The 16,379-nt window shown below is 37.4% G+C and overlaps 1 protein-coding gene across 1 annotated transcript; it reads left to right on the forward strand.

Moving 5' to 3' along the window:
• Window positions 1-145: 145 nt before the first annotated feature.
• carm1l (coactivator-associated arginine methyltransferase 1, like) lies at window positions 146-15,414 on the forward strand. Its single transcript, XM_084713556.1, has 15 exons — window positions 146-244; window positions 3,460-3,571; window positions 3,684-3,809; window positions 4,888-5,060; window positions 5,161-5,265; window positions 5,868-5,978; window positions 7,032-7,209; window positions 8,618-8,708; window positions 11,408-11,489; window positions 11,729-11,814; window positions 12,849-12,938; window positions 13,651-13,788; window positions 14,008-14,097; window positions 14,477-14,559; window positions 15,382-15,414. Exons 1-14 carry the CDS (start codon window positions 155-157, stop codon window positions 14,499-14,501), a joined length of 1,497 nt encoding a protein of 498 aa, XP_084569682.1. The 5' UTR covers window positions 146-154; the 3' UTR covers window positions 14,502-14,559; window positions 15,382-15,414.
• The last annotated feature ends 965 nt before the right edge of the window (window positions 15,415-16,379 follow it).

Consider the following 16,379-nt stretch of genomic DNA (forward strand, 5'->3'; position numbering starts at 1 on the left):
GATTCCTCATTTTCTTGATATGTTAACTGTCATTCCCTACTTTCTCCCTCTTTTCCCTCATAAGCCTTCCTCCATCTCTCCTCCCCTTTTCCTCCTCCCCTCTGCTCTCTCCTTTTCTTTCTTCCTAAAGAGCAGCTTCCTCTCACACAGCAGAATGGAGGAGAGGAGTGAGGAGTCACTGGCTTTTTCTGTCAGGGTCTTCACTCTGCAGGAGGAGGAGGAGCACATGGAGACACAAGAGGAGGTAACAGTGGAGGCTGCAGAGGGCACACTTTCATATACTGCTTTTCTTAACTGGTTTGTGACTTTATGGGATGCTCTTTAACTAAATAAACCTGGTTTAGGGTTATAGATTTAGCTAATAAATCAGTGCATCATCTAATCTGTGTATTTCTAATCTGTCCAGCTCTCTTATTATTCTGTTTTGATTTACTTCAGTTTGAAATGGTAGGTACATAAAGGTGCAAAATCAAAAAGGATTGAGATCTTAGACCATGGTAAGCTAAAGACAACATGTGTGCACTGTGTTTATATGTACTATCATAGTATGATTATCCCCTGCTATTAACTGGAACTGGACTTTTTGTTATTATCTTGAAAATCGTATATTTTTTACAAAATGTGATTGAGCAATTAACTGAAACAGATTTTGGATAGAGTACCCTGTACTGGATGAAAAATGATGGTTAATAATATATTGTGTAAAAAGCACATGGAGGATACTTTCCAAACATGCACAGCTTTTTGGGATGTAATAGCCCTGCAGATAAGCTGCAGACAAGTCCGCATGGTTGCATGAAATTGGGGGTACATGACAAAGCACACATGCAAAGCTTACAGCCGGTATTATACTTTCTGTATCTACAAATGCACTTGAGTTTGCTCTTGTCTGTCTGACACCCCAACATCTGCATATCCCTAATTTGTAGTGACTATGTGGACATGTCCATAGACGACCACTTGGCCAATCCTGTAGTTGGTGATCTAACGCACAGTGTGGAGTAAAAGTGGAAAAAAGTTTTATTAACAAACAACAAATTAAGTTAATAAATCAAATAAAACAAAAGGGTTAACTTAACCTACTAAATTAAACAGCAACAACAACAACAACACACAAAAGACAAGCCAGACAGGCTAACAAAAACACAAAAAAACAGATGAGTGACTTTGCTAGCTAGCAGAGCACTCATGGAGTGTCCGTGCTAACCGTAGAGGCTAGCAAGACACATAATATACAAAGACAATAGCCGTTTCTCAATACCAAGTACGCCAAGTTCGGACTTACATACCTGTCAGTTCGGTCTTACCAAGTTCGACCTGGGAGTACAGTCTCTCGAGGACAGGAGGACGCAGGACGGTCATTCTGCAATTGGGACGGTAGCGTACTTGATGACGTCACCATCTCAGCTCGTCTTGGCTTACCCACCTCCAGTTATTTTCACCATTAATGTATATTTGAAATAAAACAAACATAGCTATATCTTTTAGTTTACATGTGCAGAAAATGAATTATATCTTATGTTTTACGACTATAGAGATATCAGAGCCAGTGGCCAATTTCGAAAGGTCATGCCCGGATGAGGCTGTTTTTAGCGGGGTAACGTGAATGCTAACAGCCCGGTCATCTTGCTAGCTGGTGAGGTATGCTGGCTGTCCAATTAGCAGGACAACACATCTCCAAAAACTTCTAAGCAAATTTTAAACTACGCGCTCTCGTGATGAATCAGCCACAGATTTTAAGTTTTAATGTCAACCTTCTCACATAAAATAATCTTAAAATTGCATTCTGTGGTACTAAAACAGTAGTATTTTGACACTTGCAACTTAAAGTTGTGGGTCTTCTGCCATTGTTGCTACGAAATGCATTCAGGGATACGTGGCTTCCTTAAGTCCACACAAGTCACCACCCGATGCATCCTCGATAAAAGGGGCGGGGCAAGAACACATCCGGGTATTTGACTGTACTTGGCGAGATCTGGACTTTTGAATTGGAACAGTACTTGGAGTCAGACTGATGACGTTTCTCAAGTACACAAGAACACAAGTACAGAGAAGAACGCATATTGAGAAAGAGCTAATGAGTGCCTTTGCTAGCTAAGAGAGCTGTGCAAGGATCCACTAGGGTCATCATATTTCATCATTAGAGGAACCATGTTTAGATTCTGAGTAGGGTTGCACGATTTGAAAAAAAAAAATATTGCATATTCCTATTTTAATAAGTTATTTTTCAGTAAAAAATCATGATGATGTAATATTTATTGAGGTCTGCATCAAACAAACATGTTTTCATGTTGCAAGACTTTTAGGCCAGGTTATTTCTTCAGCACTACAGTACCTCATAATAATGTTGTTTTTGCACACATTTTTCCTTTTTCAAATAATTGCAATTTGGCTCTGGTTCTGTGATTTAGATGTTGCACTTGGTTATATTGTGATTTTACTGCGATTAATTGTGCAGCCCTAGCTCTGAGCATTATCCAGGAACTTGTTGAGACTGTGCAGACTTGTTCGTGGACGAGCACTACACCGATCCCGTAGAAAGTAATGCACTGTGTGGAATGTGTCCTCTAAGCAGACTCCAGACAGTAGTATAAGCAGAACTTCTACGTGTCCATGGTGTCCACAGCTCTCTGTGTACATGTCCGTTTGGGAGTATAATCCAGACTTAATGCAGTACTATAGATGTCCATGAGGGTCCACGTGACGTAAATTTCATCATCAGAGAGTGTACTCTGTGTGGACATACGCATACCCCCAATTTGTTGTGATTACGTGGACCACATGGAGCACATTTACTGTGCATGTGTGGAATATGTCTTGCAAGTGGACCACAGAAATTAGTAGAAACAGAACTAATAGGTGACTGTAGCTGTCCATGCACATGTCCATTTGGGAGTATAATCTAGCCTTTATGCCTACATCTGCTGATGATGACTCTAGCAGACCCTTGCTTGCATCTACGCACAGAAAGTATAATGTCGGCTAAAAGGGGATCCAGTCACTGATTGAGGACAAACTCATCCACAGTGAGTGTTAAAGTATAATTTCACACAATTATCAGCCTAAACCTGATTTGTCACAATAATCCTGGTCATTATAAGCCATAATATATCTCTCAAATTCAGATGTTGGCTGGCTTAAAGGACAGTTATATTCCTGGTTTACATGAATTGGACAACAAACAAATGCACAGTGGGTTTTCTTAGCCTGATGATCAAATCATACTTTAAAATAGTTTATTAGGTTGTGTTTATTTCTTTGACAGTCACAATAAACTTGCTTGCATGTCATACCTCATTGTCCTCATTGCCCAATTTAAGATTTGATTTAACTGTGGGGTTAATATTCAAAGTAGCTACAGAAATTAGATCAAATTAGCTGTGTTTTGGTGTAGCTTGGTTTGATGTGAAGCACTCCGGTGTGAGCAAATATAACTGTATATGTGAATGTGTTCTGAAGGAGGAGGTGAGCAAAGCGTGGCAGGTCAGTGTGTGTAGACAGAGAGCAGAACAGGAGCTCACTCTGCTCCTGACCACAGCGCAGGACGCTCAGCTGCTCACTGTGCACGATGGTGAGCACACACAAACACACACAAATCTAAAGCTTCCATTGAAGCCTATTATGGTGTCAAACCTCAAGTGTCTTTTCCTGTGTTTGCGTAGTTTAAACAAGTATGTTTTCAGCCAACAGAGCATCAGTCTTCCAATTTACTGTTTCCAAGGAGATGGACTGTTGCCAAGTCGGAGGACAGTCCTTCCTGGTCAACGCTGGCAAACTGAGTCTTCTTCTGCAGTTTAAAACTCCAACTGGTTTGTACATGAAGACAGAGATGGGAAGAAACTAAGTACATATACTTTGTTACTGTACTGTAGATTTTTCAGGTGTCTGAACTTTACTTGAGTATTTCTTTTTCTGACAACTTCTCCCTACATTTGAACACAATTATCTGCACTTTCTACTCCTTATATTTTCAAAACAGGCATGTTACTTTAGTAGTTTTAGTAGTTTAGTTACTTTAGTGCAAGATGGAAACAACATAAAAAGACTTAACAAGACAAAATTGAACTTAAAGATGTAACAAGATGAAAACAACTAAAGGATGTAACAAGACAAAAACAATGTAAAAGGTTTAAGATAAAAATTACGTAACGACAACAGTGACCCAACAGATTTATCAGACAACTATGTAACAGGTTTAACAAGACGAACATTATGTAAGAAGACATAACAAGAAGTAACAAGATGAAAACATCAGACAAAAGCAACTGAAAGATGTAACGAGACAAAACCAATGTAAAAGATGAAAATGATATAAGAAGATGTAACAAGACAACAACAACGTAAAAGACATAACACAACAAAAACAACAAGACAAAAATGGCCTAATAATACATTATAAGCTGAAAATTACATAAAAAACGTACAAAAACAAAAATGATGGAAAAGATGTAACAAAGCAACAATGATGTACAGGAAGAAAATGATGTGCAAGATGTTACAAGATGAAAATGGTATTAAAGATGTATCAAGATGAAAGATATAACAGGACATAAAAGATGTAACAAGACAAAAAAGACAGAGATGGAGGCTTGACTGTTGAGAAAAGGTAAGGTTCAGTTCGCTTTGCACAGATGCAACAGCTGGATGAAAAGTCCTTCAGAGGACAACTTTATACTTTGAGTGCATTTCAGAGCCTGTACTTTTTCACTTTTACTTGACTAAAGAAGTTGAATAAGTACTTCTACTTTCTTTTTTACACAAATATCTGTACTTTCACTCAAGTACAGAATGTTTTTACTTTTTTCATCTCTGCATGTAGATAATGCTTCCTTTTATACTGCCTCTCAACCATCTTGTTCAACCATCTTGTCCTCTTTGGTTCTCCAGATATGAAGAACTTCCAGAAGTCACTGAAGACAGATGATAATGAAGAGACAAAAGTGTACACAGAAAGAGATATTAGAGCAAACAGAGATGCAGAGAGAGACCAGACACCGTGTAGGAGACATTCCACTGTGGTTGAAACAAAGAATGAACATGCCCCAACACAAGGCTACCAGGTAGGCCCATCAATAATGCTCAATTTGCAGGTGGTGGGATGAATAAATAAGCTTGAAAAAGAACTTAAAATACAAATAGTTCATTGTTACGTGTGTGTAGTTCCACAGCTGTGTGTCCCAGCAGCAGAGCCTCCTTCAGGACTACGTGCGGCTCACCACCTACCAGAGAGCCATGTTAGTCAACGAGTCGGACTTCAGAGACAAGGTGACAACACATGTGCTCACAGCTCCTCACCAAACACGACTGTTAGTGGAGATGGTGGTTAATTCTAGTATATCAGGTCTCATTTATAGTTTGGCAGTCTTTATGAATGTTTATGACTGTTGTCACTGTTGTCATTTATGTCATTTTCAATGCAAAGTTGTCATTGTTTGAGATGATGTTACGACCGATTGACATTATGAAAAGTATTTGGCTTTATATTCACATTAAATTGTCATATGTGGTCATGAGACCATTATAACTGTGTCATAGCCAGATTATTAACACCGAAAACAACCTGTCTGATTGTATGAGCTTTTGTTTCTTTTCTTGTTGGACTGAATAATGTCATGTTGTCATGTTACTAGAGACTACACTGTTATCACAACCCACAGCAATTACGGCAAAAAGACAAAAGTTATGCATTTGGAATTTTCTGTTAAAGTACTTCCTACAGATTAATGATGTCATCATATACAGTAGGATGTAGTGTTTGCTTAGATGCAAAGAAAGAGACAGATAAATATGTCCAAGGAGTCATCAGTTTCCATGTATGTATATATGTAAAAGGTTCCAGTACTCCTTTCCTCTCCCTGTCCCTATAGGTGGTTCTGGATGTGTGTTGCGGTTCTGGTATTCTGTCTTTCTTTGCAGTCCAGGCAGGAGCCACCAGAGTGTATGCTGTAGAGTCCAGCCCCATGGCAAAGTACACACAGGTCAGTAGAACTGAAGCTTGCATCGTCCATCTTTGTCGTTACATTGTCAGCTTTAAAGTAGTGTACATTTTGATGAACAGAGGGTTTAAAACTGGTCTTCTTCCATCTCTGCAGTAATGTTTGAGTTCAAGATCTGGATCTCCAGACTGTGAGCTAGCATGCAGAGTTTGGACAGTAGTGTTATTTGTGTGTTTTGGCCTTTATAGAGCCTAAAGAGAAACCGCAGCAATGCACTAGATAGCACACACACACATAGAGTACATACATCACATGCAGAGCGTGGCATTCTGGGGAGTTAATGGGTTGCGGCAACATCTGGCCGAGTTCAGTACGATGGGGGCTGCAGAGAGATGCTGTACTGGGCTCATACCGAAATATGGGTATTCGATCTGCATGAATATCAGCATGCTGGCAGACTTACCTGATCAACCTGTTCTGAAAAGTTAAACACACCACAAAATCTGAAAAGACCAAATATTTTAAAAGAATTTGGATACTTATATTTTTTTTTCCAGATTTTGAAATGCCTCTTTAAGTGTCCCTGTTTTTCTGGAAAATGGACAGAACACACTGTCCACAGTTTTTAATGGAAGATCATTCTGAAGAAACAATCCCTATAAAAATTAACATGTTACATTTTTTAATAGCTAATTAAAAATATAGTTAGCCTATTTAGCCTACTAATGATGGCTTGGCAGAAAAGCTCTAATTTCTCCTTTGAGAAATGGTTGTTTGTCAAATTAATGGAACAATATGCCCAGATAATAGAAGATAAATAATAGAAGATTAAAAATTGACAACACAACACAATAAGTAAAAAAACAGAGACTGCCTGGCAGCAACTGGCAGACTGTTCTAAGACTGATAAAGAAAGAAGAGATGCATCATAAAACTGACTTGGATTGAGTCTGTCCCTTAATGTTCTCTGAGGAATTAAGCTGCTTTAAAAATCATAGCCCAATGTATGTGCTGTAGTCCTGTGTAGAATATGGAGATTCTTTAGTAGATGTGTGTTTTTACTGTGTAAGTTAATGTCTTGTGTGTCCTGTGCAGATCCTGGTCCAGAGTAACTGTCTGTCTGAGCGGATCAGGGTCCTAGAGGGGGAGGTGGAGGAAGTCAGCTGTCCGGACATGGTGGATGTCATTGTCTCTGAGCCAATGGGATACATGCTGCTCAGTAACAGACTCATGGAGAGCTTCTTGCATGCCAGAAAATGGCTCAAACCCAATGGTAGGAGTAGAAGCATCAGGGATCAAGAGGTGGACAAACCTTCATAATAATAATACAATAACTGAATAAGATAGTCGAATCATCAGACAAATCTCTAAAGTTATAATTAATGATATAGATGTAAATTATTACGAAAATTACTTCTGTTTTGAATTTCATAGGATATATGGGAAATAATAAACACAGAAAACAGTCTATTACTACATATAATTATGTAGCTCCTCCTGCAAACTGGTACTCTTTGCAGGTAATGCCCTTTTTTTCTGACAGCCAGTTATCCAAAAACCCCAACAGTTTGAAAAATGTTCCAATTGAGTGAAAACACATTTGTCCAACAGCCCAGTATCCCAAAACAAAAGCCCACTGCTCCAACAATTCTTACTCTCCCTGTAGTTAAACCGTTACAGACAATTTTCCAATGTCAGCATAAAATCTGACAAGGGTTCTACCTCAGCTTTTGTGGGCAGCTGTTACCCGAGTCGTTAAATGGATCAGGGTTAGGGTTACCAACTGCATGGAGAGTGTGTATTTTTGGATCAATGAGCCTTCAAAACAATGAGAATTTGTTTTTGGGATAATGGGCTGCTGGACAAATGAACTTTAGCTTTCAGTTTTTGGACTACTGGGATTTCAGAATAATGGGCCATTGGAATGATGGCATGGCTGGTTTCTGGTCATTTAAAAAAAAATGTTTTAGAACATGCATGTAAACTGTTACATCAAACTGAAATATTAATGTTCTGTGGTTGACATTCTTTCCTTTTCTTGAGGTCCTTTCTTGTTGACAGTTTTGTCAAATCTCAAAGTCTATTACTATGGCTGTGAGCAGAAGGCAAAGGTGCATTTAGATCAGACAAGTTTAGGACTTTGTCTTGACTTGGGATTTGCTTTGGGACTGGCCTTTCTTGAATTGGGACTTGTTGGTATTAACTTGGATCTTGCCTTGGGACGTTTAGGTATTATCTGGGGTCTTGACTTGGGACATAACTGTCTTGATTTGGTAGCTTTTGGTGGACTTGGGTCTTTCCCTGGGAGTTGTTTGCCTTGACTTGGGATTTACCTGTCTTAACCTGGGACATGCTTGTCTCGACTTGGGATTTGCATTGGGACCCTATTTTGACGCAAAACTTGTTGATTTGGCTGATGTCTTTGGACTTACCTGACTGGGACTGGCTGGGACTCATTCAGTTTGATTGGGTCATGCTCTGGAACTTACCTTTCTTGACTTGGGATTTGATTTGGGGTTTACCTGTCTTTACTTGGGAAAAGTTTATGACAACTGAAGTTTTACCCAACGACTCTGAAGGTGTCATTTACCTTTTAAGTCTCTCTTTATGTCTGTCTCTCATGTTGAATGTCTTTCTGTCTTACTCATTTTCTGTATCATTCTCAATCTGTCTGTCTCCAGGTCAGATGTTTCCCTCCTATGGCGATATTCATCTGGCTCCCTTCAGTGACGAGCAGCTCTACTTCGAGCACTACGCACGAGCTAGTTTCTGGTCTCACACACACACACACACACACACACACACACACACACACACACTGCCATAAATCCATGCATGAGGACACAAACACACTGGCTCCCTTTCTTCCTTTCTTTCCTTTTCTCTCTGTCTCTCACTCTCACACAGACACACACACACACACACTCACACACACACACACACGCTCGAACTCAGTCAGCCATGTTTCCTGTTGGGTATAAAACGCTCTGATTCAGTCTAGTCCTGACTCATACAGACCGACCAAGAGTTTGACTGATATGATCTTTTGTGGGCCGATAAGTTAGAGGTGAAGCTGACATTTTATACTAAAAGTAAAAATATTTAAGATTTCCTGTCAGGAAATTCTTTTCTTCGTAAGTGGATTTAGTCCATGATGGGACATTAAACTTGAATGTTGAAACCTGGGACAGTAATTGGTCAGATATAGTTAAGGAAAGAAGAAATTAAGAATTTAAGGGTGGCAAATGAGTATATTGATCCCATACATTGGTATAATTCAATCTGGTGGAAGGATCTACTATAATTCATTCATTTCAGAGGGTTTATTCTGCTATATTCATGCATTTCTAGAAGATTTGTGCAAACAATACAACCTCTGTTGTACAGTTTTTGCACAAGTGTATGCAAGCATACCAGCATGCATGTGTGTGTGTGTTTGTGTGTGTGTGCTGCCATGGTCTGTGCCCTTCCCTGCTCCACCACTATGTGGAGGTTAGGCTCAATCAGCCTTGAGGAATGAAGGTGAACTATAAACTGATGTTCTTCACCAAAAAATAATTTAGCAGTGATGCTGAGAGAAAGACTTTATTAACATATTTGTTTACACTTAGATGCTGAAGCTTTTAAACCCAAAATAACACACCCACTAAGAAAACCATCTGGGATGCCATCCATAGAAACTGTTTGGAAAAATACTTGGCAGGTGATTGGATGAACCATCTGTCATATCTAACACAGGCTAACTTCAAACATTCAGATCAACTCACCGAACTGAAGCCGAAGCTGGTCGTAAGAAGACCGAAAACACGTTTTCCATCAATAAAAGCCTTAAGTGTTGTTCCTTGCTCTTCTTTCAATTAAAAAATACTTGGCAGTTCTGAAATAACTGATGCTATCACACAAGGGTGAAAGTAACTAATTACAAATACTCAAATTACTGTAATTAAATAGTTTTTGGGGTACTTGTACTTTTATGAGTAGATTTTCAAGTCTGTGCTTGTACTTAAGTATTCATTATGGCATGTAATCTACTTAGTTACTTTCAAAATCATAGTTGACTACTGAATACATTTTGAATTAATATCCAAACCTTTCATCTGCATTTTTGTAGCTAATCAGGTGATCTGATCACAAACAAGCCAAGTAAGGATGTTAATGATTAATGATTAATCAATTAATTGCCATTCAGAATTTACCCAATTAGAAATGTATTCATTGATGATTAATCAATAGTCATGGAAGTAACTGCACCTCATTTGATATTGTTTTGTCTGCAGAGCCATTTGTTGAATAAGGAAACTTAAATTTTGACTTAAAATGAAAAAAAGACAAAAAAAAACCCCAGAACAAATGTGTTATGTATCTTACACATTATTAATGATTAATCTGTTGTTAGTGTTTTCAACTAGTGGTTCAGGAAAACACACAGAATTTACAACCCTAGTCTGGAGAGGTGACTGTGACATCAATGGTTAAAAGTAACTAATACTCTGAATAGTTGTCGAGATAAATACTTTGTACTTTTACTGAAGTATATCTCTAGCATCAGTACTTTTACTTGTAATTGAGTAATATTTTAGCAATGTAACAGTACTTGTACTTGAGTACAGATTTAAATACTGTTTCCACCACTGCTATCACAGTATCTATGCGAACATTGTTTGTTTGAGATGAGTTATTTCCATGGACATTTCTGGTGTAGACACAAACAGAAAGCTTGCAGCCTGGCAAGGTAGATTCTCACGTGATCTTGTGACTCCAGCTGCCTCACAATGTAATCCCACCATCAAAAACGTGTGCCAGGTTAATTCTCCAGTTAGTTTCCCTGAACAAGGCGCTGGCTTACAACATCCAGCTTTGCAAACCTGTACCTGCCTGTACCAAAGCTGAGTACCGGGCCTGACCCATCATCCACAATTTTCTCCAAATCAAATTTGGTCCCACCTGGAGCTGTGAATATAATTCTCATGACTCGACCTGCACCCGTCAATCATTTGTATTTTCAACTGGTGCAGCGCCTGTGCTCCTGCAGCTGTCGATGCGTTTCCATAGTGACAACAAGCCTAGCTCAGCTGTCAAAAGCTAATACTTTTTGGTACTTTTTACTAGTAGAAAAGTCACTGAGAACAATATTGTCACAGTGTTTGAGCACACCAAAATCCTCCCAAACATCACACTTGGCTTCTGTCAATGTGTTGTCCACTATGTGGAATTCTCCACTGTCTATTTTTGCCTGTATGTCATCCATTTTAACTATCAGATAGCCTACATTGTTGCTGGATCTGGTAGTGACATCTGCTCATCAGCTCATCAGGCTTGATATTACTGTATTAGAGCACAAATACCTGCACAAATAAATCCAACCAGCATGCAAAAGACACATCAAGACATAATGTGTTGAATACAGCAATCAGCTGATAAACTCCCAGACGTGTCTGTCAGCTGACTTCAGTTCACTTTCTTTCTTTCAGGCAGCAGAGAAGCTTCTATGGTGTTAACGTGAGTGCTCTTCACAGTGCTGCAGTGGATGAGTTCTTTCAGCAGCCTATAGTGGTACGTGGAGCAAAACTCCATTTACTGTAGGTGTCAAAACAGAACACATCAGTATGTTCTGACAAATGCATGGGACAGTTCATGGCATTGCTCCAAAAAAATATTTGGTATTCTAGAGGACATCTTTGAAGATACAAAATAAAACTGTGTACAATAATGGAGATGACATTTAAATATTTTACGAACATTGATATTCTATAGATTTTGTCAACAGACTCTTTATGTATTATCTTTTTCAGGACACATTCGATGTTCAGATCCTGATGGCCAGGTCTGTCAAGCACTGCATCAACTTCATGGAGGTCAAAGAAGAAGACTTACAGAGGTTAGCATTCTCAGAAATACTTAATAAGACCTCATATCTTCATCAGGATGGATGGCCCTGATAAAGGCCAGAGCTGAAATGCATTAAAATAAAGTTGTTTGACATAGTGCAATTTTAATAGTTTAACCATGTTGACCTGCTATGGCAGTTATTCCCGGGGTCAGGACCCACACGTGGGTCACATGAGATTTGATTTGAGTCTCCAAATAAGTAAAAGACTGTGGAGGAAATTCTGCAGTACACCTTTTATAAAGCATTTAAAATGTGTATTTTGTTATACTGATGTAAGAAAAAAAAACAAGGGCCTGTTTATTCCATCTAAATGCACCTTATTTGTCTCATTTATGAATTAGATTAAAATGTCCTATATTGGCTTCCTGATAAGACAAAATAAAAACATTGGCCAGTAAACTCTGCCTAAATATATTTCACATTTACAAAGTTTTAATATGTGTTTTCAATAAAGCATCAAGATAATATACAGTGTTGAAGAAAGGTTTATTCAATTTATTAAAAAGTGGGTCCACAAAAAAAACTTTGGGAAACACTGCGCTATAAATATGAAAACACTGTACATTATTAAACAAATAAATGTATTTATATCTGCTACATTACAGTTTATTAAGAGCGATTTGTAATATGTTCATATACTGCTTATTGATGATGAAAGGTTAAAGTAAAGTGCTTGATCAAATGCTTGATATCTTCACTTTGAAAAGTCATGAATGGGGCTTCAGATGCTCCTACTAAACATCTACCAGATAGACTGACATTAAGACTAAAAATTTGTTGGTACTTAATTAGCAGATTTTTTTCTAAATGCGATTGATAAATGACATTTGAAAGTTTGGAGTCACAACACTGAGACTTGAGAATTTAAATAAATTAATCCCTGGTGCAGCAGAATGCAGTAAAATGTAGCAGCAAAGAAAAACAGAGAATATGAACATACACTATTAAATGATAGATATTACTGATGCAGGCAACAATTGTAATCATAATGTAATGTTTAATAAAACTCTTGTTTCTTCCAGAGTGGAGATTCCGTTTGTGTTCACGCTGCTGCAGTCTGGTCTGGTCCACGGGCTCGCCTTCTGGTTCGATGTGGCCTATCTGGGATCAAAGTAAGAAATACACAAATTTAACTTCATTCTTGTGTGTAATATTGTATTATTTTGATTTGTATGGCTCTTATCATACATGACAGGGAAGACATGAAGGAAATATGTTATGGAAAAGGCTTCTTAATACATTAGAATATTCATCATCAACCTGGACCCTATTTTTCCTGTTTTGTTTGACCAGAAACAGATGTTTTTATTGCTCTCATCAAAGCCATCAAATTCCATTTAATAAATAAAACACTTCATTCAAACTTGACAGAAACAAAATAAAACTCACCAAAACTGTCTTGATTCATCTGTCCACTGTTCCAACAATCACCAACTTTTAATTGACTTTTTAGATGTGAAAAATATTCTGGTGCTGCTGTACACTCTGTTTTCCCCTTGCTGGTGTCCAACGTCCCTCTCGCTCCTCTCCCATTATTTGGATAGGTAACTCAATGAATTTAGTATTTATTTGGGTCAAACCAGAGTGGGTGATTGTTGGGACAGCCGAAAGACAAATCAAATTGATTTTGGTGAGTTTTACTTTGTTTCTGTCAAGTCTGAGTGAAATGTTTTATGTTGATAAAATTACATTGCCTGTAATTGGAGGCTGGTGGCTTTGGTATGAGTGATAAAAACAACTGCTTCTGGTTAAAGATATAAATATCATACAAGTTCAGACTCAAATCATGACTATATCAATATGAAATATTGTCTGTCCCTGCAGGTCCACAGTGTGGCTGTCCACAGCTCCCACTGAGCCGCTGACCCGCTGGTATCAGGTCAGGTGTTTGCTTCAGACACCGCTCTTCGCCAAACTGGGACAAACTCTGTCTGGGACTGTCCTGCTGGCCGCTAACAACAGGTACATCTCAACTTCCACTGAGCCTGCTCTTCCACATGTTTTCTCTTAAATGTACATTTCTTTGTGATCTGTTCTATATCATGAAACACTGCTTTGTCTCCACTAACTTTAGTTTAGACCAGCTGAAGATCATTTCGTTAAACTGACGAAAGCTCTTGTTGCAGCCTGTTTTTCTGTGAGTGTCCCAAATAATCATAGATTTGTCTTTTCCACGTTCAGGCAGAGCTATGACATCCACATCACAGCCACAGTTGACCAATCAGGCTTCAAATCTGGAAACATCCTGGACCTGAAGAACCCTTTCTTCCGGTTACACCTTTTTCATCTATGATACATTAAATAACATAAGATTCATACAACCACATTATTTTTTACAAAGCCACGTATTTATTTATTTCTCAGGGACAATACATATTAATAAACATTACTGTAAATATGCCAGAATTAGCCAAAGGTCAATCTGTAGTCCCTGGCCAGATGTAAAGTTGGTAACTCATCAGCCAGTCTAAAAAATCATCATTACATATAGGAGGAAATTAATCTATGCAGATATTTTAACTTATTTGTTACATATTTTGCCTCTGACTCAGTTTGTTCAGCTCACCTTCATGAAGCATGAAGACTCTGATTTAAAAAAAAAAAGTGCTCATAACTTAAATGACAAGTGAAAGTGTGATTCTGTGTGCAGGACGCCATCTTGGTTCCACTGCTAGAGACCATTGGAGACCCAGAGGTCCAGGGCAGGTGGCCTCTTTTCCTCCTGGATGCAGGGTGAGGAGAACAGATGTAAACCTTGCAAACCCTGTTGCCTAGTAAACATAAGTCATATGCACAATAAACACAACCTCCACATTACAGCCAGATAGAACCACTAACTGAAGGATCCACATGAGGGCAGCATAAGAATTTGGACTGTTCATCTGGAATAATAATCCCAATTCATTATATTATATTATATTATATTATATTATATTATATTATATTATATTATATTTGTTATTATTTGACATCAGAACAGCCAAGGCAGTAATTGTGTCTGTTTTCAAATTTTTATTAAAAAATAAAGTTCAATTAAAAATAAAGTAGGGGAGACCAGGGATAGTTGTAATTATGAAATTATTTTGTGATGGTTCTACATGGAAATTTTTTATTATTAATGTTTAAATAATACATTTATAATCTTATAAAATACATTTAATTGTTTCTCACTTTCTGTAATTCTAGATTAATCAAAAATGTTAATCAGTTCACTTATGATTATTATACTACAGAAATATATTGCTGCGAATATATGTTATCATTATGGTTTACTACACACAATGGTATGCATATTGATAAAAATAGAAATATTTCTAAAATATATGGAAATATATATATATAATATATAGAAATACATTTTATAAAGTTTTGGTGTAGTTTCATTTTGAAAACTAACAAAATAAGTGTGTTCATCTCTTAGTCTGGTATTTATCATGAGAGATAATTGAGTTTGGAAGTCAAAAGTCAAAATGACACTTATGGCCGTTCTAGTAGTTCTGAAATTGTGCGACTTCTAGTGTTGTATTTGACCATCTCTGTCTTTCGTCTCCACAGGAACCTCATGAGGAACCATCAGATGCCACAACTGACCAATTCTTATTTTGTTCTTATATACATTTAATAATAAAAAAAAAAACCTAAGTGCTGAAACATGTCTTTAGTACAAACTAAATGTGAATACTCGAAATACACATTCATTCACAGAAATCAGTGTGATGAAAAAAATGTACACATTCAACTGTGCAGAACAAAACTGGAAACTGCTATTTCTATAGCAGCAGTGCATGTTTTTAATTGCCTGTGATCATTTTGTATGTATTTGTGTTCTGTATGAATGTGATTCATTTTCTAGAGAGTGAACACATTGTAGACAGCACATAGTGAGACCTGCATCATTGTACATGCACTCTGTAAGTTACATTCGCCTTAATTAAATTGTGTATTCAACCAGTATTACTGCACTGCCATGTACCGCTTACCTGTATGTTTATTAAATGTAACACAATCATGTATTTGCAGTTTGGGACAGAAAATCAGCTTGGTTTGTGTAATACTACAGTTGAAAATGAAAATTTGATGTGTTGAACTCGGTGAAAGCAAAACATAACAAATATTTATAAATTTACTGAACATTTTCTTTAAAGTTTGTCATTATTTTGAGGTACTGATTCATTATGTTGTTAAAGATTGTCATTATTTTGAGATTATAACTTTTTAAATTAATTATTATTATAATTTAATTTAATATTTAATTTAATTTTGTTAAGATTTGCCATTATTTTCTTATTTTCTTAAAATATAATTTCAGTGGCACTTTTAAGAAGAGAACATATAGGTTGTTTTACATTCATCGCATAGTTTTGCAGCTACACCCTACCTCAGACATGTTGTGATTTTTCTATGAGATATAATTACAGGAATATTTTTCAGTCATGATTTGTCTGCAAGCTCATTCTCTTAAAAAAAAAAAGTAAAAAATCGTATGGTTAAGACGGTATCGGAAATCGAATCCTGAGCTGAATGTATCATTACATTCCTAGCCGCAGCACTTC

Source organism: Lutjanus erythropterus, chromosome 24 (assembly GCF_056507025.1).
Source record: "Lutjanus erythropterus isolate fLutEry1 chromosome 24, fLutEry1.hap2, whole genome shotgun sequence".
In the NCBI taxonomy this organism is placed as follows: Eukaryota; Metazoa; Chordata; class Actinopteri; order Lutjaniformes; family Lutjanidae; genus Lutjanus; species Lutjanus erythropterus.